General features: G+C 46.3%; 1 protein-coding gene across 2 annotated transcripts; it reads left to right on the top strand.

Moving 5' to 3' along the window:
• The first annotated feature begins 5 nt into the window (after nt 1-5).
• LOC109891399 (histone-lysine N-methyltransferase SETD5) lies at nt 6-24,757 on the top strand. 2 transcript variants are annotated; one of them, XM_031825661.1, is made up of 22 exons: nt 6-135; nt 2,071-2,173; nt 3,429-3,667; nt 3,856-3,914; nt 6,630-6,817; nt 7,838-7,876; nt 11,271-11,677; nt 11,846-11,963; nt 12,359-12,468; nt 12,601-12,910; nt 13,079-13,153; nt 13,275-13,424; nt 13,532-13,882; nt 14,094-14,351; nt 14,576-14,699; nt 16,969-17,246; nt 17,458-17,514; nt 17,672-18,160; nt 20,777-21,060; nt 21,322-21,449; nt 21,733-21,821; nt 22,110-24,757. In XM_031825661.1, exons 1-22 carry the CDS (start codon nt 65-67, stop codon nt 22,740-22,742), a joined length of 4,560 nt encoding a protein of 1,519 aa, XP_031681521.1. In that variant the 5' UTR covers nt 6-64; the 3' UTR covers nt 22,743-24,757. The 2 variants fall into 2 exon arrangements, with proteins under 2 accessions (XP_031681521.1, XP_020339483.2); XM_020483894.2 differs by having other exon boundaries at nt 3,399-3,667.
• The last annotated feature ends 1,274 nt before the right edge of the window (nt 24,758-26,031 follow it).

Here is a 26,031-nt window from a genome sequence, read left to right as displayed (position 1 = left end):
CCCCCCCCTCCCCTTCCCCCTCCTCCTCCCTCCCCTTGTTCCCCTCATCGCTGTGCAGGACGTCATGAGCATAGTAATCGCGCTGGGAGTCACCACACCAGAAACGTCCTACTCAGATATGGCTGCTGGATCAGAGTGAGTACCGGGCTGGCTGGCTGGCTGGCTGGCTGGCTGGCTGGCTGGCTGGCTGGCTGGCTGGCTGGCTGGCTGGCTGGCTGGCTGGCTGGCTGGCTGGCTGGCTGGCTGACTGACTGACTGACTGACTGAGTGAGTGAGTGAGTGAGTGAGTGAGTGAGTGAGTGAGTGAGTGAGTGAGTGAGTGAGTGAGTGAGTGAGTGAGTGAGTGAGTGAGTGAGTGAGTGAGTGAGTGAGTGAGTGAGTGAGTGAGTGAGTGAGTGAGTGAGTGAGTGAGTGAGTGAGTGAGTACGTACCGCGGGCGGGGTGGAGGGAGGGAGGGAGTACCGCGGGCGGGGTGGAGGAAGGTGTGGGGGTGAGAATGCATGCATCCTTCTTCACCTTCTAGAAATAGACTTGTCAACTATGGTGAAAGCCTTTCTCTTGCATTGTAAAAATAAACAAGGTGGAAAAACCTTGCACTGATGCACTCAACCACCACATACATCACATACTGTAACTGAATAGTGATGATGCCAAGGCTAAATCAGACAAGTATTGAAATAGGAGCCCAACAGTCCACTGTTCTGCAGAACACTGTGAAGAAATGTCCCCAGAAACCACAGGGAAATGGACCTGAACCCAGCGCTGTTGCTACACTGTAGGTGGGACAGATGAAACGGACCTGAACCCAGCACTGCTGTAGGTGGGACAGATGAAACGGACCTGAACCCAGCACTGCTGCTACACTGTAGGTGAGACAGATGAAATGGACCTGAACCCAGCACTGCTGTAGGTCAGACAGATGAAATGGACCTGAACCCAGCACTGCTGTAGGTGAGACAGATGAAATGGACCTGAACCCAGCACTGCTGTAGGTGAGACAGATGAAATGGACCTGAACCCAGCACTGCTGTAGGTGAGACAGATTAAATGGACCTGAACCCAGCACTGCTGTAGGTCAGACAGATGAAATGGACCTGAACCCAGCACTGCTGTAGGTGAGACAGATGAAACGGACCTGAACCCAGCACTGCTGTAGGTGAGACAGATGAAATGAACCTGAACCCAGCACTGCTGTAGGTGAGACAGATGAAATGAACCTGAACCCAGCACTGCTGTAGGTGAGACAGATGAAATGAACCTGAACCCAGCACTGCTGTAGGTGAGACAGATGAAATGAACCTGAACCCAGCACTGCTGTAGGTGAGACAGATGAAATGAACCTGAGCCCTGCACTGCTGTAGGTGAGACAGATGAAATGAACCTGAGCCCTGCACTGCTGTAGATGAGACAGATGAAATGGACCTGAACCCAGCATTGCTGTAGGTGAGACTATGGAATGTAGCTGGATCATGCCTCCTTCCCCCTCTCCATACATGTCTTCTCCTCCTTCTCCCCCCCAACCTGACTCGGGGGGGATTTCACTTCACATGGAAACAATCATAAACAGAAAGCAGACAAGACATTTACAAATCTCCTGCTGGGATGTAATATTTTCTTGTTTGAGATGGAGCGTTATGACATTTGAGATGATAATTCGGCAGGGCTTCGTGCACCAGGACTGTAGTTGTTAGGTGAAAGACAAGGTTGTTTTCCTCTCCCACCGAGACCTCTGCTAAAGGGCAATGGGGGAGGTGCATAACACGCCAGGAATCATGGCGTCCGACATTCCATTTCCTGAATGGTCATCATTCTCCCAGGCTTTCCTTGGCTCTTGGGGGATGTTTTGGGCTGTGGTGCCATCTAGTGTACAGAACAGGCCTGGGAGATTTCACCCGCTGGTTGTTTACAAGCTTAGCTGCTGTATAAGTGGTTGAAGAAATGGCTTTCACCATAGTTAGACTAAACATTTAGTCTTTCTAGATAAAAATGTTTCTTCTAACTTGTCTCATTATCTGGTTGTCTTTCTATCTTTAACTTCTACTTTTCTCCTGCTCTCGCTCTCTCTCTCAGCCCTGAGTCAGTGGAAGCAAGTCCTGCCGTGAACGAGAAAAACTACCCCAACCACAACTGTGGGAGTGCACACAGTCATGGGTATCGAGGACTGCCATATACTGTGAGTACACGGCTCTCCTCCTCTCACTATTAGTCTCTTTTCTATACTTATATCTACCTTCACTCTAATTATAGTCTCTGTTCTATACTTGGATATCTACCTTCACTCTAATTATAGTCTCTGTTCTATACTTGGATATCTACCTTCACTCTAATTATAGTCTCTGTTCTATACTTAAATATCAACCTTCACTCTAATTATAGTCTCTGTTCTATACTTAAATATCAACCTTCACTCTAATTATAGTCTCTGTTCTATACTTAAATATCAACCTTCACTCTAATTATAGTCTCTGTTCTATACTTAAATATCAACCTTCACTCTAATTATAGTCTCTGTTCTATACTTAAATATCAACCTTCACTCTAATTATAGTCTCTGTTCTATACTTAAATATCAACCTTCACTCTAATTATAGTCTCTGTTCTATACTTAAATATCAACCTTCACTCTAATTATAAGCCAGTCTTTGTTCTATACTTAAATATCAACCTTCACTCTAATTATAAGCCAGTCTTTGTTATATACTTAAATATCAACCTTCACTCTAATTATAAGCCAGTCTTTGTTATATACTTAAATATCAACCTTCACTCTAATTATAAGCCAGTCTTTGTTATATACTTAAATATCAACCTTCACTCTAATTATAAGCCAGTCTTTGTTATATACTTAAATATCAACCTTCACTCTAATTATAAGCCAGTCTTTGTTATATACTTAAATATCAACCTTCACTCTAATTATAAGCCAGTCTTTGTTATATACTTAAATATCAACCTTCACTCTAATTATAAGCCAGTCTTTGTTATATACTTAAATATCAACCTTCACTCTAATTATAAGCCAGTCTTTGTTATATACTTAGTTATCAATATTTCGGTCAAGTACCTTTTTGTAAGATGACTTTTTGCAGAAAACTAAATGAATTAGTCAGTGTGAGAGCACGTAAAGCCAGTACGGCTGCATGTGGAATCTTAGGTCAGAGGAGAAGGATTATCCCTTACTACATGGCAGTCTCACATAGACAAACCAAACAAACTCAAGTCGGCGCAATGTTGGAACTCTGTAATGCTGCTTGACACGTTCACACAGCGCCGCCTTGCGTTTTCAGCTAACAGGTTGTATTGTCATGTACCATTTGGTTTGTCCTCATTTTCATTCGTCTTCCATTTTCCGTTTCCTCTTCCTCCTTTTTTTGTGCCTGAACACCTGTTGTTTGAAGATGCAACAGTCTTCCGTTGTGTGTTGTCAGGATCACAACTATGGCGCGCCCCCTCCCCCCACCCCACCCGCCTCCCCGCTCTCCCAAACCATCATTCCCCGCATGGAGCTCAACCCCGCCTCCCGCTACCATGACAACGCCACCAATGGCGGCCAGGAGGAGAACTCTGCCGACAGCGAAAGCTCGTCGGAGGAAGACGGGGCTGTGGCCAGCTGGTGCCACTGCAGCCTGACGCAGGATGGCTTCCTCATCAAGTGCGAGAGCTGCAGGTGAGATAACGTGCTCCTGAATACACTCTGTTGATGTGTAGAAGTGCCGGATGATTTTATACGTTAGCTATATTTGTGTGCGTCGCCTCTTCTATTTGTCTTACATGAATACACAGACATAGTATAAGTCATATATTGATATAGCAGATCTGCAATTTCCTGGTTGTAATATTGTTCTGTGATTTCAGGGGGCTGGACAGAAGGAAAGGACTGTATGGCCAACGCAGGAAACCAGAAAATGTATCAGGTATTGTGAAGGGTACTTGACACAGACTGCATAACATGCATCTTAATGTCCATCTTCCAAGTATGGAACACGCATACAGCCACAACATTAATGCTTTGGCAGTACGTACAGTTGAAGTCGGAAGATTACACATTAAAACTTGTTTTTCAACCACTCCACAAATTTCTTGTTAACAAACTATAATTTTGGCAAGTCGGTTAGGACATCTACTTTGTACATAACACAAGTCATTTTTCCAACAATTGTTTATAGACAGATTATTTCACTTATAATTCTCTGTATCACAATTCCAGTGGATCAGAAGTTTACATACGCTAATACGGAACCCAAACCGGCGTGCGCCATCGTGCATACATTTATTTTGTCCCCCCACACCAAACGCGATCACGACACGCAGGTTAAAATATCAACTCTGAACAAATTATATTCATTTGGGGACAGGTCGAAAAGCATTAAACATTTATGGCAATTTAGCTAGTTAGCTTTCACTTGCTAGCTAATTTGTCCTATTTAGCTAGCTTTCTGTTGCTAGCTAATTTGTCCTGGGATATAAACATTAAGTTATTTTACCTGAAATGCACAAGGTCCTCTACTCCACCAATTAATCCAGACATAAAACGGTCAACCGAATCGTTTCTAGTCATCTCTCTTCCTTCCAGGCCTTTTCTTCTCTTGACTTTATATTGCGATTGGCAACTTTCATAAATTAGGTGCATTACCACCACTGACTCCGTTCGTCTTTCAGTCATCCACGTGGGTATAACCAATGAGGAGATGGCACGTGGGTACCTGCTTCTATCAACCAATGAGGAGATGGGAGAGGCAGGGCTTTCAGCGCGATTTGCGTCAGAAATAGAACTGATTTCTATTTTAGCCCATGGCCACGCAGACGCTCGTTGGCGCGCACGAGCAGTGTGGGTGCAATAATTTAATAACAGACTTCTTTTACAACGCTCGCACACGCAACGCGGGTGGTGTAGTCAGCCTGTTAGTTGACTGTCCCTTTAAACAGCTTTAAAAATTTCAGAAACTGATTTAATGGATTTAGAAGCTTCTGATAGGCTAATTGACATCATTTGAGTCAATTGGAGGTGTACCTGTGGATGTATTTCAAGGCCTACCTTCATACTCAGTGCCTCTTTGCTTGACATCATGGGAAAATCAAAAGAAATCAGGCAAGACCTCAGAAACAAAAATGTAGACCTCCACAAGTCTGGTTCAAATCAAATCAAATTTATTTATATAGCCCTTCGTACATCAGCTGATATCTCAAAGTGCTGTACAGAAACCCAGCCTAAAACCCCAAACAGCAAGCAATGCAGGTGTAGAAGCACGTGGGATGCAATTTCAAAACGCCTGAAGGTACCACGCGTAATATTGTTTGTACAGATGAACAAGTATAAACACCATGAAACCACTCAGCCGTCATACCGCTCAAGAAGGAGACGCGTTCTGTCTCCTAGAGATGATTGTGCTTTGGGGTGAAAAGTGCAAATCAATCCCAGAACAGCAGCAAAGGACCTCGTGAAGATGCTGGAGGAAACAGGTACAAAAGTTTCTATATCCACAGTAAAACAAGTCCTATATCAACATAACCTGAAAGGCCGCTCATCAAGGAAGAAGCCACTGCTCCACAACCGCCATAAAAAAGCCAGACTACAGTTTGCAACTATACATGAGGACAAAGATCGTACTTTTTGGAGGAATGTCCTTTGGTCTGATGAAAGAAAATATAACTGTTTGGCCGTAATGACCATTGTTATGTTTGGAGGAAAAAGAGGGAGGCTTGCATGCCGAAGAACACCATCCCAACCGTGAAGCACGGGGGTGTCAACATCATGTTGTGGGGGTGCTTTGCTGCAGGAGGGACTGGTGCACTTAACAAAATAGATGCCATCATGAGGCAGGGAAATTATGTGGATATATTGAAGCAACATCTCAAGACATTAGTCAGGAAGTTAAAGCTTGGTCGCAAATGGGTCGTCCAAATGGACAATGACTTAAGCAAAATGGCTTAAGGACAACAAAGTCAAGGTATTGGAGTGGCCATCACATAGCCCTGACCTCAATCCTATAGAACATTTGTGGGCAGAACTGAAAAGGCGTGTGTGAGCAAGGAGGCCTACAAACCTGACTCCTTTAGACCAGCTCTGTCAGGAGGAATAGGCCAAAACTCACCCAACTTATTGTGGGAAGCTGGTGGAAGGCTACCTGAAATGTTTGACCCAAGTTAAATAATTTAAAGGCAATGCTACCAAATACTAATTGAGTGTATGCAAACTTCTGACCCACTGGGAATGTGATGAAAGAAATAAAAGCTGAAATAAATCATTCTCTCTACTATTATTCTGACATTTCACATTCTTAAAATAAATTGGTGATCCTAACTGACCTAAGACAGGGAATTTATACCAGAATTTAATGTCAGGAATTGTGAAATGGAGTTTAAATGTATTTGGCTAAGGTGTATGTAAACTTCCAACTTCAACTGTACATATAATTTGCCACTTGGCCTCAACCTCATGTAAACGCCATGGGCCAGTTTTCCTGGGCACAGATTGAGCATAGGCCTGGACTAAGAAGATCAAAGGAGAATCTCTATTAAAGTAGCTTTTTAGTACTGACTAGGCTTAATAGTAGTCCAAGAAACCTAAGTGTTCACTGTTGACGGGCCCAGGTACCTGTGCATGCTCAAGTCTCTCTTCTTGTTTCTAGTGGGCGAGAGCAGTGCCATGGAGAGCGGCGACGAGGAGGTGTCACCCGCAACAGTGTCCTACACGGCCACACAGCACACGCCCACCAGCATCACGCTCACTGTCAACCGCGTCAAGCGGAACAAGTCCAAGAAGAGGAAGAAGAGCACGGAGAAGGCCCGCGGAGTGCCCAAGGGCAAGAAGATCAAGGTTGGTACTAGGAAGCTAGGGCCCAATTAACACTGCAAAGAGTCCTACCTGTGTGCTAAATGCGAGGCATGCCAGGCAAAAGTGACGTGCTAAATGTAGTGCTAGTGGAAGGTGTCAGCCGCCACGTGGGCCAAATGTAGTGCTAGTGGAAGGTGTCAGCCGCCACGTGTGCTAAATGTTGTGCTAGTGGAAGGTGCCAGCTGCCACGTGTGCTGAATGTAGTGCTAGTGGAAGGTGCCAGACCCAGGTGGGCCAAATGTCGAGATAGTGGAAGGTGCCAGCTGCCACGTGGGCCAAATGTAGTGATAGTGGAAGGTGTCAGCCGCCACGTGGGCCAAATGTAGTGATAGTGGAAGGTGTCAGCTGCCACGTGGGCCAAATGTCGAGATAGTGGAAGGTGCCAGACACACGTGGGCCAAATGTCAAGCTCGTGGAAGGTGCCAGCTGCCACTTGCGCCAAATGTAGTGGTAGCAGCAGCAAGTGTTGACAAAATGCCACACGAGCAAAGTTTGACAAGGGTCTGAGTGTGCAAATGCATAACTCGCAGCTAGTAAGAGGACCAAGATCGCAAAGTTTCCTGTTTAACTTGCTTAGAAGGTTGATCTGACCGTACTCGTATAGGTGATTGATAGTTTGATCAGATCAGATGATACTTGTGACCGAAAAAAATTGTTTTTAAAAAAGTGTTTTAATATGCCCAAAACAGATGTTGTCAAAATGAAGTTTTTTATTTTTAATTTTTTTTAGATCACAGGTAATTACTGAGTAAAAATCGTATCAGGAAAATAACTACTTGGCACACCCCAGCTGAGTATGCCTATTTTCGACCTCTAGAGGCCAAGAGAGGAGTTGCAGTCTTTTTCTAGTGGCAGAAATAGTTATTTTTGGTACATTATTTTAGATTAAACCCCGAAATGTCTAAACGTTGAATGCAGACTGTCTGAAACTTTGTTTTAAAGTTGTAAGTGGACTCTGAAATGTGGCCTAAACGTTGAGTAAACAAGTGTCTGTCTTTACAGGCCTTCAGAGAGGGTTCTAGAAAGTCCATGAGGATGAAGGTAAGAGATTCGTTCACTCCTGACGATCTTCTGTTTAGTTATATACGAATGTATACTACTACACATTTGAACTTCACAGCGTTAGTGTACAGTGGCTTGTGAAAGTATTCACCCCACTTGGCATTTTTCCTATTTTGTTGCCTTTTAACCTGGAATTAAAATATATTTGTGGGGGGTGGGGGGTTGTATAATTTGATTTACACAACATGCCTACCACTTTGAAGATGCAAAATATGTTTATTTGTGTTTCTTTCAGAACTTACGCATGCATAACTATACACCCCCAAAGCCAATAGTTTGTAGAGCCACCTTTTGTAGGAATTACAGCTGCAAGTCTCTTGGGATGTGTCTCTGTAAGCTTTGCACATCTAGCCACTGGGATTTTTGCCCATTCTTCAAGGCAAAACTGCTCCAGCTCCTTCAAGTTGGATGGGTTCCACTGGTGTACAGCAATCTTTAAGTCATACCAGAGATTCTCAATTGGATTGAGGTCTGGGCTTTGACTAGGCCATTCCAATACATTTAGATGTTTCCCCTTAAACCACTTGAGTGTTGCTTTAGCAGTATGCTTAGGGTCATTGTCCTGCTGGAAGGTGAACCTCCGTCCCAGTCTCAAATCTCTTAAAGACTGAAACAGGTTTCCCTCAAGAATTTCCCTGTATTTAGCCCCATCCATCATTCCTTTAATTCTAACCAGTTTCCCATGGGGATGATATTCTCAGGGTGATGAAAGGTGTTGGGATTGCGGCAGTCATAGCGTTTTCCTTGATGGCTAAAAAGCTACATTTTAGTCTCATCTGACCAGAGTACCTTCTTCCATATGTTTGGGGAGTCTCCCACATGCCTTTTGGCGAACCACAAACGTGTTTGCTTATTTTCGTCTTTAAGCAATGGCTTTTTTCTGGCCACTCTTCCGTAAAGCCCAGCTCTGTGGAGAGTATACAGCTTAAAGTGGTCCTATGGACAGATACTCCAATCTCCGCTGTGGAGCTTTGCAGCTCCTTCAGGGTTATCTTTGGTCTCTCTGGTGCCTCTGATTAATGCCCTCCTTGCCCGGTCTGTGAGTTTTGACGATAAATGCGAATCTGACCATCACCCCATGTGAGACAAAACCGCAACTCGTCAGTGAAGAGCAGTTTTTGCCAGTCCTGTCTGGTCCAGCGACGGTGGGATTGTGCCCATAGGCGACGTTGTTGCCGGTGATGTCTGGTGAGGACCTGCCTTACAACAGGCCTACAAGCCCTTAGTCCAGCCTCTCTCAGCCTATTGCGGACGGTTTGAGCACTGATGGAGGGACTGTTCGTTCCTGATGTAACTCGGGCAGTTGTTGCCATCCTGTACCTGTCCCGCAGGTGTGATGTTCAGATGTACCAATCCTGTGCAGGTGTTATTACACGTGGTCTGTAGCTGCGAGTATGATCAGCTGTCCGTCCTGTCTCCCTGTAGCGCTGTCTTAGGCGTCTCACAGTACGGACATTGCAATTTATTGCCCTGGCCACATCTGCAGTCCTCATGCCTCCTTGCAGCATGCCTTGGGCATGTTCACTCAGATGAGCAGGGACCCTGGGCATCTTTCTTTTGGTGTTTTTCAGAGTCAGTAGAAAGGCCTCTTTACACAGAACCCAAACCGGCTGCGCGAGAGCGCCATCGTGCATACATTTATTTTGTCCCCCTACACCAAACGTGATCACGACACACAGGTTAAAATATCAAAACAAACTCTGAACCAATGACATTCATTTGGGGACAGGTCGAAAAGCATTAAACATGCATGGCTAGTTAGCTTGCACTTGCTAGCTAATTTGTCCTATTTAGCTAGCTTGCTGTTGCTAGCTAATTTGTCCTGGGATATAAACATTTAGGTTGTTATTTTACCTGAAATGCACAAGGTCCTCTACTCCGACAATTAATCCGCACATAAAACGGCCAACCAAATCGTTTCTAGTCATCTCTCCTCCTTCCAGGCATTTTCATCTTTGAACTTCTACTGTGATCGTCATCTAAACTTTCATAGTATTACCACGACTACCGGCAAAACAGTTCGACTTTCAATCATCCACGTGGGTATAACCAATGAAGATGGCACGTGGGTACCTGCGTCTATATTTTTATTTTATTTTACCTTTATTCAACTAGGCAAGTCAGTTAAGAACAAATTCTTATTTTCAATGAATGCCTAGGAACAGTGGGTTAACTGCCTGTTCAGGGGCAGAACGACAGATTTGTACCTTGTCAGCTCGGGGGTTTGAACTTGCAACCTTCCGATTACTAGTCCAACGCTCTAACCACTAGGCTACCCTGCCGCCCCTATAAACCAATGAGGAGATGGGAGAGGCAGGACTTTCAGCGCGATCTGCATCAGAAATAGAAAGGAGTTCTATTTTAGCCCTTGGCAACGCAGACGTTGGTGCGCGCGAGCAGTGTGGGTGCAATAATTGAAATAATTGAATAACATAGATTTCTACATTTATTTTTGCGACGTGTCCGGTCTGGTCAGCAGGTTAGTGTCCTAAGTTTTCATAACTGCGACCTTAATTGACTTCCGTCTATGTTAGTGTCTTACCGACTGTTCCACAGGTGCATGTTCATTAATTGTTTATGGTTCATTGAACAAGCATGAGAAACAGTATTTAAACCCTTTACAATGAAGATCTGTGAAGTTATTTGTATTTTTACGAATTATCTTTCAAAGACAGGGTCCTGAAAAAGAGACGTTTCTTGTTTTGCTGAGTTTATATTCTGAGATCATGTGACACTTCGATTGAACACAGGTGGACTAATTATGTGACTTCTGAAGGTAATTGGTTGCACCAGATCTTATTTAGGGGCTTTATAGCAAAGGGGGTGAATACATATGTACGCACTACTTTTCCATAGTATTTATTTTTTAAAGTTATTTTCATTTCACTTCACCAATTTGGACTTTTGTGTGTCCCAATTACATGAAATCCAAATAAAACCCCATTTAAATTACAGGTTGTAATGCAACAAAATAGGAAAACGCCAAGGGGCATGATTACTTTTGCAAGGCACAGTATGGGGGGGGGGGGGGGGAGACTAAATGTTGTCATCAGTGCCACTTTGTGTTGCACCAGGAATCTATTGAGTGACCTATGTTCCATTGAGCATAACACACGCCAATCACCTTATTATGACACCGTGCAGGTGATCTAGAACACAGTGCATTACCCAGACACCCACCCATGATAACACATGGGTCTCTAAACACTTTGACATGGTATGGATCCAAAGCAAGTAGAAACACGTTGTAGAACTGAAATGGTCATTTTTGAAAAAGGTCTTAGAATGAAGGTGAATTTAAAAAAAGAAAAGTATATTTATTTTTAACACGACACTGCTCTGAAGTAAACACTCTCCTCCTACCCTCCCCCAGAACTCCACGACGGAGGCCAGCGCGGTGGACGAGACTACAGCGGAGGGCTGGGAGAGCCGCATCCGCCAGTGGACGGACCAGTACGAGGAGGCTACAGCCAACCAGTACAGCGCCGATGTCCAGATGCTGCTCCACGCCGAGGGCGTGGCGAGTGAGACTACCTCACCGGCCCAGGTCAACGCCTCGGCCAATGCCATGGACACAATTAACCGGACAGAGCTGGCGTGCAACAATACAGTGCTGGGCTCTCAGATGCAGTTACAGCTGGGGCGGGTGACGCGTGTGCAGAACCACAGGAAGGTCCTGCGGGCGGCAAGGGATCTAGAGCCAGACACCCTGATCATCGAGTACCGGGGCAAGGTCATGCTGAAACAGCAGTTTGAGGTCAACGGACACTTCTTCAAAAAGTATGCATTTTCTGAAATAAAGCTAAATATTCATACGCTGTAAACTGCACCAGTGCTTTAAAAATGTTTTATGGAGGAAATGTATGCTGTATTCAGGATAAACATTAGCACTGTAAAATATTATGCAAAAATGCACATTTTGACATTGTTTTGACTTTTTTTTTTTAGGCCCTACCCCTTTGTGCTGTTCTACTCCAAATTCAACGAGGTGGAGATGTGCGTGGACGCGCGGACATTTGGGAATGATGCACGCTTCATCCGGAGGTCCTGCACGCCCAACGCAGAGGTCAGCCATCTTGGTTTTGTTTGTTTGTTTTCTTCAAGAAAGGCATTGGGTTCATCTCAATCGTCTCTTCCTTTCCTCATCTCCAATCGTTAGTTCAATTCACTCATCTCAGGTGAATTTAGGTCAGTCAATCAATCAAATGTATTTATAAAGCCCTTTTTACATCAGCCGAGTCACAAAGTGATATATAGAATCTCAGCCTAAAACCACAAACGGCAAGCAATGCAGATGTAGCTCTCACCTATCCAGATCTCTAACATCAGTGTAGATGAAGGAAGGAAGGGAGATTAGGAGAGCAGGCCACTCAGGACTATTGAGACGCACCCTTCTAGAGGGAAATGGATAGTTATGATTATATCTCCTAGATAGAAGACACGCCTCTGTCTCCTCTCCAGGTTCGGCATATGATCGCCGAGGGCATGATCCACCTCTGTGTCTACGCTGTCACGCAGATCCCCAGAGACGCAGAGGTCACCATCGGCTTTGACTATGATTTCAATAGCTGGTCAGTGTCAATTATATCTATAAAGGCCTTTTTACATCAGCAGTTGTCACAAGTCTCTTGACTCCAAAGTGTCCAGCATCTTTGGGGTTCAGAAAAGTGTGATCAAAATCCTATGTTTTATCATTATTGCAGTAACTATAAGGTGGACTGTGCCTGCCACAAGAACAACCAGCAGAACTGCCCTGTGCAGAAGCATAACCTGAACCCGCGCGAGACCCTAGGCTGCCCCGGCACGGGTTCGCTGCTCCCACCCTCCCAGCTCACAGGGCACACGGGGGCAGAGACGCGGCGGAGGAAGGCCCGGCGGAGAGAGATAGAAGGGTCAGGCGGCGGCTCAGGACTGGGTGGGATGTCGGACGACAGTAACCAGCCGCCCGAGGAGAGTGGTGAGGTCCGGGAGACGCTGCAGGGCAACGGCAGCCTGGGCAACAGTGATGTTGAGGTGTGTGTGAATCTTAGTGCAAAGGTGTGTGTATACAGGCAGTTAATGATGAGGTGTGGCAGTTTGTAATGGAATGTGGTGCTGTCCTACTAAGACACATGGGGGTGTATCCACTGTGCAGTGAAAATGTCCCACATTTATCATTCACAATGTGTATGTGTGTTACAGGAGGGCCTCCTCAAGCAGGAGGAAGGAGAGGAGGGCGAGCTGGACCAGAACGGAGTCCTCATCTCCAGTAGACAGGTATATGCTGCCGACATCACAGCTTTGACATCATTTCCTGTCACACTGACCAACCCACTGTCATGATATGGAATCATAGTATTAGTCTTCAGTTCGTAATCCACCCTCTCTCTCTCTGTAGAAGAGGACGTCTACCACAGGGGGCATAGATGAGCCCAAACAGGAGGGCCTGGATTGCGAGGAGTGGAGCAGAGGGAACACCACAGGGAGTAACCCCACACCCCACCAAGCAGGGGTGGGGATAAGCACCCGTCGTGCAACTTACGCGACTGTGAGTCGGACTTCCCTCCCCCTTAGCGCCACATTCTCTTTTTGAACTTGGTGTCCAATTTTCCAATTTAATTTATCCCTAAACAGAATCTCCCTCTCGGTCTCCAGGAACCATCCTCAGCAGCCGACGCAGACAAGACCCAGACGTCCGCCGCTCCCCTCCCGGCCCCCCTTGCTCCCCCCAAGCCTCCCCCGGCCCGCTCCTCCAAGCCCCGGCCTAAGAGCCGTATCTCGCGCTACCGCTCCAGCTCGTCACAGCGCGCCCGGCGCCAGCGGCAGGCCCTGGCCCAGCAGCAGGCGGCCCTGGAGCAGGGGGTGGCGGCTGAGATGCAGGAGAGCCCCCTGGGGGCCCCTGGTTCAGAGCTGGGCCTGGTGGACGGGGCACTGGGAGTCGGGCAGGTCTTAGACGGAGAAGGCCTGAGTGCTCTGAACAAGGGCAACCTGCCCAAGACCAAGAAGGTGAGAGGGATGGGCCTGGCTTCCAACCACCTTTTTGGGGATTTAATCATTATTATTAATTGACTCTTTATTAAACCAGGAGAATTCTTTTGAGGTTAAGAACCTCTTTTTCCTTGCTGAATTACAGAATTATAGGCTAATATCAACACAATAAAAATATCACACACAAACTTGACAATTTGTCCCTAAAAAGTCTCCCCCCACCCTCCAGTATCTGGTGACAGAGTGGCTGAACGACAAGGTGCTGGACAAGGCAGCCCAGCAGGAGGTGCCCACGGTGGAGCGGCAGCTGCGCATCACCACCGACCCCACGGTGCTGGCCACCACCCTCAACATGCTGCCGGGCCTGACGGCCTCGCCGCTCATCTGCACAGCGCCCAAGCACTACGTGCGCTTTGGCTCGCCCTTCAACCCCGAGCGCCGGCGCCGGCCCGTCAGCGTGGACGCAGCCTATGGCTCCTTCAAGAAGGTACCGGTGGAGAGGGACAGAGTTGTGGGAGTTGTCATAAAGTCAGTTATGGGTTCAATGGAGAATAGGGTAGATGGGGAAAATGTAGTGTAATGTGCAGCAGGTGCTCGAGAGGCTGTTGGTCTGCTTTCCCCTAAAGTGTGCAGTTGTTCACTTCCCTTCATACATGTGAAAGCGTTTCAGTATATTGTCTCAGGCTGATATCTATTTGTATCTGTGTTCAGAGATGGATCCAACAGGCCCAGTGCGAGAGTGGGCCGTGCTCGGGAGGCCTGGAGGACGGCACCGAGTCCACCTCCTCTCACCAAAGTAACAGCAGCAGCTCCACCCCCAACCCTTTTAAAGCAGGTATCTACTGCTTTTTAGTCTGTTCACTGTCTACTAACAAGTCTCGTAGTGTTTGTAATCTAGTACAGATCTGATTTCAAATACGTTGAGAATTCGTTTTAGGCTGGTTTTGCACTTTTGGAACTTTTCTATTTGTTCCACTGCAACATCCAAACTCAATTAAGCACAGATACAATATTTGAAAGGATTTTTAATAGTTTTGAAGCCACGTCTGGTGTAGTGTTCTTGCAGTTGGAGGTTATTTCAAATTGATCTCAAAATAAATGTTGATTCAACATAGATTAATAACCAATTGTTTGACCTACTTTGCCCTAATTAGTCAACCATGCACGTCATTTAATTTTTAATTTACTTAACACCAAATGAAGATCCTTTTAATCATCGTCTGTTCAACCTCTCTTTCGTGTTGTCTGAGATTCCCAAAGATTGGAAAGCAGCTGTGGTCATCCCCCTCTTCAAAGGGGGGGACACTCTTGACCCAAACTGCAACAGACCTATATCTAACCTACCCTGCCTTTTCTAAGGTCTTCAAAAGCCAAGTCAACAAACAGAGTACCGACCATTTTGAATCCCACCATACCTTCTCCGCTATGCAATCTGGTTTCCGAGCTGGTCATGGGTGCACCTCAGCCACGCTCAAGGTCCTAAACGATATCTTAACCGCCATCGATAAGAAACAATACTGTGCAGCCGTATTCATTGATCTGGCCAAGGCTTGCGACTCTGTCACCACATCCTCATCGGCAGACTCGATAGCCTTGGTTTCACAAATGACTGCCTCGCCTGGTTCACCAACTACTTCTCTGATAGAGTTCAGTGTGTCAAATCTGAGGGCCTGTTGTCCAGGCCTCTGGCAGTCTCTATGGGGGTGCCACAGGGTTCAATTCTTGGGCCGCCTCTTTTCTCTGTATACATAAATGATGTCGCTCTTGCTGCTGGTGATTCTCTGATCCACCTCTACGCAGACGACACCATTCTGTATACATCTGGCCCTTCTTTGGACACTGTGTTAACAACCCTCCAGACGAGCTTCACTGCCATACAACTCTCCTTCTGTGGCCTCCAACTGCTCTTAAATACAAGTAAAACTAAATGCTCTTCAACCGATCGCTACCTGCACCTGCCCGCCTGTCCAACATCACTACTCTGGACGGCTCTGACTTAGGTATTTGCAGTTGTCCACATATTCTATGTGTCTGTCTGGTTAGACTGTAAACTCTCCTTCCAGACTCACATCGAACATCTCCAATCCAAAGTTAAATCTAGAATTGGCTTCCTATTTCGCAACAAAGCATCCTTCACTCATGCTGCCAAACATACCCTTGTAAAACTGACCATCCTACCGATTCTCGACTTCGGCGATGTCATCTACAAAATAGCCTCCAATACCCTACTCAATAAATTGGATGAAGTTTATCACGGTGCCATCCATTTTGTCACTAAAGCCCCATATACTACCCACCACTGCGACCTGTACGCTCTCGTTGGCTGGCCCTCACTTCATACTCGTCGCCAAACCCACTGGCTCCAGGTCATCTACAAGACCCTGCTAGGTAAAGTCCCCCCTTAGCTCGCTGGTCACCATAGCTGCACCCACCTGTAGCACGCGCTCCAGCAGGTATATCTCTTTGGTCACCCCCAAAACCAATTATTTCTTTGGCCGCCTCTCCTTCCAGTTCTCTGCTGCCAATGACTGGATCGAACTACAAAAATCTCTGAAACTGGAAACACTTATCTCCCTCACTAGCTTTAAGCACCAGCTGTCAGAGCAGCTCACAGATTACTGCACCTGTACATAGCCCATCTATAATTTAGCCCAAACAACTACCTCTCCCCCTACTGTATTTATTTATTTTGCTCCTTTGCACCCCATTATTTCTATCTCTACCTTGCACATTCTTCCACTGCAAATCTACCATTCCAGTGTTTTTCTTGCTATATTGTATTTACATTGCCACCATGGCCTCTTTTTTGCCTTTACCTCCCTTATCTCACCTCATTTGCTCACATTGTATATGGACTTATTTTTCTACTGTATTATTGACTGTATGTTGGTTTATTCCATGTGTAACTCTGTGTCGTTGTATGTGTCGAACTGCTTTGCTTTATCTTGGCCAGGTCGCAATTGTAAATGAGAACTTGTTCTCAACTTGCCTACCTGGTTAAATAAAGGTGAAATAAAATAAATAAATAAAAATCGGCATAAACTGGCACCTGTCACCGCTGATATTCTGAGGCTGTTGCTTTCTTTCCGCTCGCCGCTAAAAAGAACTGGCGGCACCCCCCAAGAAGCGGCGGTCCATTTACGGCCCAGAGGCGGAGGCGGCTCCACCACTTCCCGGATCAGAAGAACACAGTCTGCTACTGCGGCCCCTATCACCCATCACGCCCCCGTTGCCCTCAGACCACCCCTTACTCAGCCCCGCCTCCTACGCTGCCCCCGCGCTGCTGGGTCGTTACGGCGACGAGGAGCACCGGCTGTCCAATGGCTATTCACCGCTGCCCTCGCTGCCCACCAGCCGCTGCAACACGCCGCTGCAGTTTGAGGTACTGGGGACACGGAGAACGCCCCTAGAACACACACAGACACAAATATGACATACTGAAATACACACACACACCTACAAAATGATGGGCCACCCGAACAGGAAAATTCAGCATTGAACTACAGTGCATATACATGGCTGTTTTCACTGTGCTACCTATCTGTTTGTAGTGGTATTTAATGTGTCTCTCTCCCTCTTTCCTACCCATCCAGAACATATCGTCTCCAGAGGCCTCTCCTGTGCACAGGCCGGAGTCCATCTCTCCAGAGGTAGGTACCCCACAGACCCAGAGCAGCTGTCAGAGCACTGAAGCCAGGGCTAGATGACTTTCATTTTAGTCTCCCGGGACAGGGAACACGGGCCGGTGAGGGCAGTTTTGTGTCAGTGTTCATCTTGTAACTCTGTTCTCCTCTGCTCCACCTATAGCCGTGCCTGCGGCCCGACTTTGACGCCCAGTGCTGCGCCCTGCAGTTTCCAGACCTCTCTCTGTCCTCGGGCCTGGAGAGCCCCGTGCCTGCCATGTCGGATGACTTCACTCTCCTCTTGGCAACGGGGCCTCCTCCCGACACACAGGGGCCGCTCACCCCCTTGACACCGGGTACCCCCTCCGAGTCGGCCCTGCAGGCCAGAGAGCAGAGCTTCAGGACGGAGTTCAACCTCATCTACACCTGCTCTCCACTCAACGCCAACCTGGGAAACCTCGCCCCTGCTGCCCCCACCGACAGGCGCATCAGCCAATCAGAGGGCAGCTATTCCCCGGCTGAGTCCTTCTACAGCACCGTGAGTGGCCAGGGGATCCTGGCGGAGGCGGGGTCTGACTCGCTGTCGCCCTACGGCGAGCCGCACTTTGGCGGCAGCTACCCGGATGGCGGCACGCCACCCCACCACACCAGCAACCCACCACAGAAGAAGAAGGCAAGTCCTCCAACTCGCTCAGCTTCTTCCTGCTTTAGTTTTTTTCACCCTCAGAAATGAAACTGTTAATGAAGATATTTCTGTTCGAATTACATTCCCAAATGGGGGTACGATAGGTAGGTCATGTCTGTAGTGAAAGTGTGGAAGTAGTGCCTACTTGCTTATTGGTATAAAGTCTGAATTTGAGTGGTATTGAGAATGCGGTATGAAAATTTAAAGGATACTCAGTCATTGTGTGGTTTTTACTTTCTTTGTGTTTTCTATTCACTATGTGTCAAATAGATTGGTCTCAGTGACTCCACATCAAGATATAATTAAATCAAAATAGACCTGGGGTAATTATTTTCCAAAAAGGCTACATCGTTTAAAAAAATAAAAAAATATATTGTTACATTGATCTTTTCTATTGTCTGTCAGTTGGCTGCATGGACTTTCACCTGTCTTCAGAAAGGAATACTACGGGACCACATTTCTCTTTATGTACTGTCTCCTACTGCAGCTAGCCCAACAGGTTGTGTTGTCCACCCTGTCTCCTACTGCAACTAGCCCAACAGGTTGTGTTGTTCACCCTGTCTCCTACTGCAACTAGCCCAACAGGTTGTGTTGTCCACCCTGTCACTCCCCCTATGCTCCTCCTGAAACCTTTGCCAAGTCTTTCTTCCACTGTTTTTTCCAAGGCAGAGGGCCATCCTGCAAACCGTTAGTCTGCTGACAGGACAGCCAGATTACCAGGCTATAGCAGTAAGACGTGAATACAAGACAGTACAAAATATGGTGAATATTTCCATACGACCATTTAGAAGTGTGCATGTAAATATTGTTTTGCATTTGCATACAAACCCCACCCCCGTCCGCCAAACCCCTCCCCTTCTCCAAAAACGTACCATGAGTATCATCAATTTATCTAAACATCTCTATATCTAAACATCCGTTTATCTAAACATCTCTATCTGAAACATGGTCACCCCATCAGCTCGGAGTGCCATACAACGAGGCTGATGGTTCATGATATCATCTTCAGCCTGGCGAGTTTGGGCCGGGCCTTGCTGGCTTCACTGGCCATTTGTCTATGGTCCACCTCATCCATAGTTCTGTCCTCCTGTGCCTGCATCCTCTTTCACCAGCCTTGACCCACACCCAAGTCAGATCATACCAGCAGTATGGCCAATTCCCATCTAAGAGCCATACTAGCTGCCCTTCAAGAGGCACCCCCAAGGGTCCAAGGACAATCAGAAGGCCCATAAAATAAGCCTTTGGAGCCTGAAACTGTTCTAAGGGCCCAATTGGAATCAAAAGGCCCTAACAAATACAGTAGTCCTCAGATCCCAAGATCCTAGTGCGTGGCCATTCTTCAAGTCCTAAGGCCCTGATGGCAACCCTATGGGTCTAGGTGGGGCCCCCTGAGTGCCTCCCCCTACCCTTCTCTCCACCCTCTTTTGGTTCAGCTCACCGCACCCCGATAGCCCTGATATCGGACCGTCTAGTCAGCCAGCCTGCTCCATATCTCTCACCCCCCATCCCCCTGGACCCTCCTTAAGTCTCCTGCCTTTGCCATGACAACATTCCGCCAGACTGTTCTCTCTCATTGTCTCTGAGTGTGATTGAATGTACCGGACTGTTCTCTCTCTCATTGTCTCTGAGTGTGGGTAGGTGTACTGTAGTGGGTGTGGGTATGTGTACTGTAGTGGGTGCTCTGTGGTTCTGTTTACATTGTGTTCCTTGTTTTTGTGTCTGACCTCACAGTAGTTGCTTTGTGTGATGTTTCGTTTGATGATGACAACGACCAGTTGCCTGTGCTGATGATAGATTTTGACCGTTACTAACTATCCGTAAAGCACAGAAAGGCTTCAAAAGCAAACGGAAGGTCGGTGCGTGAACATGATTACTTCCCGATTCTGGTAATGGCACTGATACCAATAATCTGGTACAAAAATGTATTTTGGTTACCATTCAGCAGGTGGTTGGTCCCAACACTGTAAGGACAGAGTGCTGAATTGGATTGTTTCTGTCTTCTGTCATATGACTCGTTCCAATGGTCATCCCTCCCAAGGTATTTTTTTTTTTTTTTACGCCTATCAACTTCAGATAACCACTCCAACAGAGGATGAGGTTGACCAATCATAGAACAAAATAGAACTTCCAGGATGGTAGAAGTATTAAATCGTTGACCAGTGCTGGTTGCTCTTTCCGGGTCAAAAGGATCTACACAGTCTTCGCAATGGATCCGACAGAGATTAGTTTGCGTTGCTCTCTACATTATGTAGTTCTACATACTTTTGTGCTCTTGAATTTTTGGAACGCCACTCATACGGAGCTCGGTAGCTCTATTTGAGTAGACTGCAACATAACTGTAGAGAGCCCTTTAGGATTTGGGAACATTTAGGATGTTTGGTCTTTTGGACAATCAGTTGGTAACATGTAAGCGAACGTACATTCAAGGTAGTCGTCTTAATAGTTGATATGATGCATGACGTTGTCTGTCCATACCGCTCTGGTGATAATGGGTGTCGCAATGCAACCAGTGGTATTGTGTGACACCATGGCGTGTGTAACCTCATGGCACTAAGCCTGTACATATGGCTGACTAGGAGTGGTTATTTTTCCTCGACTCCTCAGGTGTCTCTGCTGGAGTACCGTAAGAGGAAACAGGGAAGCAGCAGGGACCCCGAGCACGGGGGCAGCTCCCTGGGTACCCCCACCCGCCTCGGCTCCATCTGTGCCAGCGCCGAGTCCCCCAGAGGCCCCCATTCCCTCCACTTGCAGCCCTCGTCCTCCCCCCACAGCTCCTTCTCCTCCCCCCCCCAGATGGAGGAGGTGAGCCCCCCAGATAACCACCACCACACCGCCCCGGGACCACCACAGCAACAGCAGCCCAGAGATCAGGAGGGCATCAGCCACTGGTAAGACTAGATATCGCTGCCACACCACATTCTCTCACAGTACTTTGTTTCCTGTCACTGTTTTCAGACATATCCACCTTTGTGTCGCACCTTTTTTATGTTGTGGGGTTGACTGGTGTTTGAGACTATTTGCTTGGTAAGGTGGGACCATTAGCAACCTGAGCCCTGTGTGGTGTCTCCAGACATAGCCAGCTCATCTAAACATAAACCCCTGATTGAACGTACTGTACATGACTGTGTTGGTGTTGTGCTTTGATCCAGGATGGTGCCCACAACAGTAGAGCGGCTGAGGGAGGGCCAGGGAGTCTTAGAGCGGGTACTAAGGGGCTCCCTCAAGATGGACCGTGTGCTGAAGAGGACGGGTGGCTCGGCTGCTGACAAGGACCCTGGTACTGTACTCGTTTTCACTACCAGTTTTTCTCGTTTTCACATGAATGTGGTGTAGTAGAAAATTCAGACCAGATGTCCTCCTGTCCACGTTATTGTTTGAAATATATACGTCTAGGTGTATTTAGGCTGAAGGCCAGGTTTGTCTTGTCTGAAATGTAGATATCTAGCCTAGTTTGAAACACAAGACGGTTGCTGAATTAAGGTTCAGAGATTTCAGGGAATGTGCATGCATGTACCATCTGTTCTCCTGTTAAGCTTGTGTCCTGTTGTGTGTTATCCCAGATGCAGACCGGTATGAGATCCAGACAGTTCCCCTGGCCTCTCCCATGAAGAGCTCACAGACATATAGCCCGTCTGTCTACACTTACCAGGTATTGTACTACATCATTTGTGAGAAGTTAGTGTTTTGTTTTGTCTGGCCAGCGGTGTAATCATTTCTTAAGACGGCTTCAAATGAAATGTTTTGCAACGAAAACTAGCGTTTCAAACCGAGAGAGACCTACCTGAATCTGTCCAATAGAAACGCTAGAATAAAAAGAAAATAAGTTTTGTAACTGTTTTGATTACACCTGTTTTTTGTGTGGAGGGGGTAATTTGTTTGAGGTGTGTACTGGGTGTAAGGTTCATTATAAGTCATTTGTGTGTGTTGTCATTCTAAGGTGCAGCCCCCCTTATCGGAGAGCCACCAGCAGACAGTGGACAGTCCGGCCTTCCTTCAGCAGAGCGTGTCCTCTCCATTCCATGGCTCCTACAGCCCCTCGGCCCCCCTTCCCTCAGTTCAGGGCTTCTACCCTCGCCTGTCTCAAGACCACTCGCAGCATCATCCACAACAGCCACTCAACTCCTCGCCCTCCTTCCCCAACCAGACAACCTCCTCTGCAGACTCAGCCCTATGTGAGGCTTCCAGACCACCAGGAGGCGCTCTGCACCAGTCGAGCGGCAGCAGCAGTATGGACGGGTCCCACACGTACAGCGCCGGGAGCCAGCTAAAAGCCAGCCTCTTGAACAGCGGGTTGTCAGGGTCTCCTACCCCTGGCTCCAGGGCTCACGGCAACCCTAAAACAGACTTGGGCGCCAGTGTGGCGGGGAACCACACCTCCAGACTGAGCCAGCAGCTGGCGTCCCGGAGCCTGAAACCAGGCAGCCCCGGGCAGACGGTGCTGCAGGCCGGCTCCAGGCTTCTGGCGGCCACCGCCGGCCAACACTACCCGCAACGCGGGGCACCACTCAGTCCGTTCCAGCACCCCCCCATACAGGGGCCAGGAGTAAGGACACAGTCAGGAAGCGTTTAGGATGTTGTGTGTGTGTTTTTGAGTGAGTGAAATGGTGTACCTCCTCTCCTAAACCCTCTGGAGAAACTAGGCTTGGGGATATGTACAGACCTCCGAGGAGCCACGACTCTGCTTCTTGTATTTCTCCTTATTTTCTGTCTTTCTTTTTTCGGAAAACAATTTACTGTGTTCTGCGGAAAACAATTTACTGTGTTCTGCGGAAAACAATTTACTGTGTTCTGCGTCAAGCTAATGGAGGAACTTCAACATCCTCAAGGAATCAATGGAAAAACAGGAAGAAAATAAATGTTCAACAAAAAAGAGAAATAATTTGTAATTTGAAATGACCATGACATGAACAGACTGTGTAAAACAGGCTAAGTAGATGGTGAAACTCAACCATGAGTATCTGTACAAAGTGTTTATGTTTTTGAAGAAATGTACCTGTTGTTTTGGTACCTGGTTTGATAATGCTGAGATTTTGTTGAGATAACTTTTTGTTATTTGGCCAGCAGCAGGGTCAGTCCTGCAGTATACATGTGTTTAGTTTGGAAAGGGTAAACGATACCAGCAAGAGCGTATGTGTGTATCATCCGTTATAAAGATGCAGAGAGGGTGACAGCTATGAGCTCCCTAAAAATCATTCCATATGATTTCCAACTTTTTGTGTAAAATGTTTTTCTGAAAACTCTTGATCTGTTTTTCACTGCTCTTTGTTTTCCTTCACCACTTGACTGTTTTGATTTGCTATATTACTACTTCACAGTAGATTTGCTATATTACTACTTCACAGTAGATTTGCTATATTACTACTTCACAGTAGATTTGCTATATTGTACTTGAGTCAAACAGATCTTGTAATTCATGGTGCTGCAGTTGTTTTCGTTTTAAGTTATTTACAGTTAAATCCAGTTATGTTTCCCACAAATCGGTTGATTCAACTCGCCATCTGTAATTTGGAATCAAACTTTTGCCAGAAATGCATCCTAGTAATCGTTAACACCTTTTTGTGCTGGAATGCAGTGACAGTGAGAAGTAAGAAGAATATATATATATATATTATTTTTACTCCGTTGTTGGGTTTGTCGTCTCTTTTGAATCCTGTCGGATTAGTTTTATCAAAATGTATTGAGAATATTTTTCTCTCCTTCTGACCATTCCTTGCATTCCATATGCCACCTAAGAAAACAGGAGGATGGTTTGAACGGTATAAAAAAAAGCTGCTTGTGTTCTCATTTGTTGCTGCTTCAAGAAGTCTCACTTTCCACAGAATGCTGTACCCCCATTTTATTAGGGTCCTTACCAACTGAATACTAAACAAAAATATGAAAATCACAACGCAAAATGAGTCATGTGCCATGACCACAGCATTGGGACTTTCAATCAACGTTAAATGACATTGCTGATGCACGCTGGGAGTTGTAGTACCCTAGTGCCAGGAAGATGGAAATCGTTCAGACTGGACATTCTAATTTGGTTGGGAGTAAATGTCTTTGGGGCCCCAGGAACCACACTGGGGCTTCGGAAAGAGGGACTGGCCAGCTTGACCGGACACTTGACCTTTCTTCTTATTGCCTCATCCACAGACGTAAGGTACTCACTGTTTGAATGAATGTTTGACAGAAGACTTCCTGAGAAATGTCACCCAAAATTACCAGCACCTTAAATAAAGAAATAACCCCCAAAATGAAACAAAAATGACAATGTATGATCATGTGTACTTGTATCAAATGTGTTAAACTGTAAAGAGAAATCTAGTACACTAAATTTGCCGCATGATATTTATTTTCTGGGACTGACAGATGGTCAGATTGGGATGATTAGGTCTGTTGACAAAGTCTTTGTTTTTACTCTTCACTTTCGACTCCCAGAGAAACTGGACACTGCATTTTTTGGGGGTGGGGGTGACGTTTAACTCGTTTTATTTTGTACACAACATAGTGGTGACTATGTGGACTCCCCCATCCAAAAGAGAAAAAAGCAGAAGAGATGTAATGCATTTTCATAATAAAATACTGATGATGTATTTAGAAAAATGGCCATGTTGATATTTCATGCACTATCCGTTCCCAAAAACCTGTTGAAGAAATAGTTGACATTTCTTTACACAGTATGTAACACTGCCGTGTTTTATTTGAAATAATTGATTATATACATATACTGTATACACAGTGACGTGAACGGTGAAATATATCCTTAGCCTGAAAAACCAGTCGACGGGTGAGGCTAGGGAGTTGCCCTGTAAGGCTGAGTAAACGCCACAATCAAGCTTTCTGCTGAGCAATTCATCACTGACAATTGTGTGAAGTTACACGCTCTGCCATGCACAGCGAAAATCTCAGTGCGGGTGAAGTCGCAAAGAGTTTGCGGAGCCTGTATGGAGCGTGCATAGTAGAGTGTAAATCCAGCCTCAGTTTGTGAAGTTGACCGATGGCGCTCTCGCTTCCTCACATTGAAAACATAGCGGTCTGCGACATACAGAAGACTGAACACCTACGAAGGAACCGATATAGACCTTTGTAACACTGCATGGCAATGAAGGGTATCTGGTTGAGATTTGAGGGCCACACTCGGGCAGTGCCGGGTAATATTTTTGTAAAATAAAAAAATAAAAAATAAAAATCACCTTTATTTAACCAGGTAGGCTAGTTGAGAACAAGTTCTCATTTGCAACTGCGACCTGGCCAAGATAAAGCATAGCAGTGTGAGCAGACAACAAAGAGTTACACATGGAGTAAACAATTAACAAGTCAATAACACAGTAGAAACCAAAGGGGGAGTCTATATACAATGTGTGCAAAAGGCATGAGGAGGTAGGCAAATAATTAAAATTTTGCAGATTAACACTGGAGTGATGAATGATCAGATGGTCATGTACAGGTAGAGATATTGGTGTGCAAAAGAGCAGAAAAGTAAATAAATAAAAACAGTATGGGGATGAGGTAGGTGAGAAAGGGTGGGCTATTTACCAATAGACTATGTACAGCTGCAGCGATCTGTTGCAATTCGTTCCAGTCAAAGGCAGCAGAGTACTGGAACGAAAGGCGGCCAAATGAGGTGTTGGCTTTAGGGATGATCAGTGAGATACACCTGCTGGAGCGCGTGCTACGGATGGGTGTTGCCATCGTGACCAGTGAGCTGAGATAAGGCGGAGCTTTACCTAGCATGGACTTGTAGATGACCTGGAGCCAGTGGGTCTGGCGACGAATATGTAGCGAGGGCCAGCCGACTAGAGCATACAAGTCGCAGTGGTGGGTGGTATAAGGTGCTTTAGTGACGAAACGGATGGCACTGTGATAGACTGCATCCA

This window comes from Oncorhynchus kisutch, linkage group LG5, assembly GCF_002021735.2.
Source record: "Oncorhynchus kisutch isolate 150728-3 linkage group LG5, Okis_V2, whole genome shotgun sequence".
In the NCBI taxonomy this organism is placed as follows: domain Eukaryota; kingdom Metazoa; phylum Chordata; class Actinopteri; order Salmoniformes; family Salmonidae; genus Oncorhynchus; species Oncorhynchus kisutch.
This window is presented reverse-complemented; position numbering and strand designations above follow the sequence as displayed.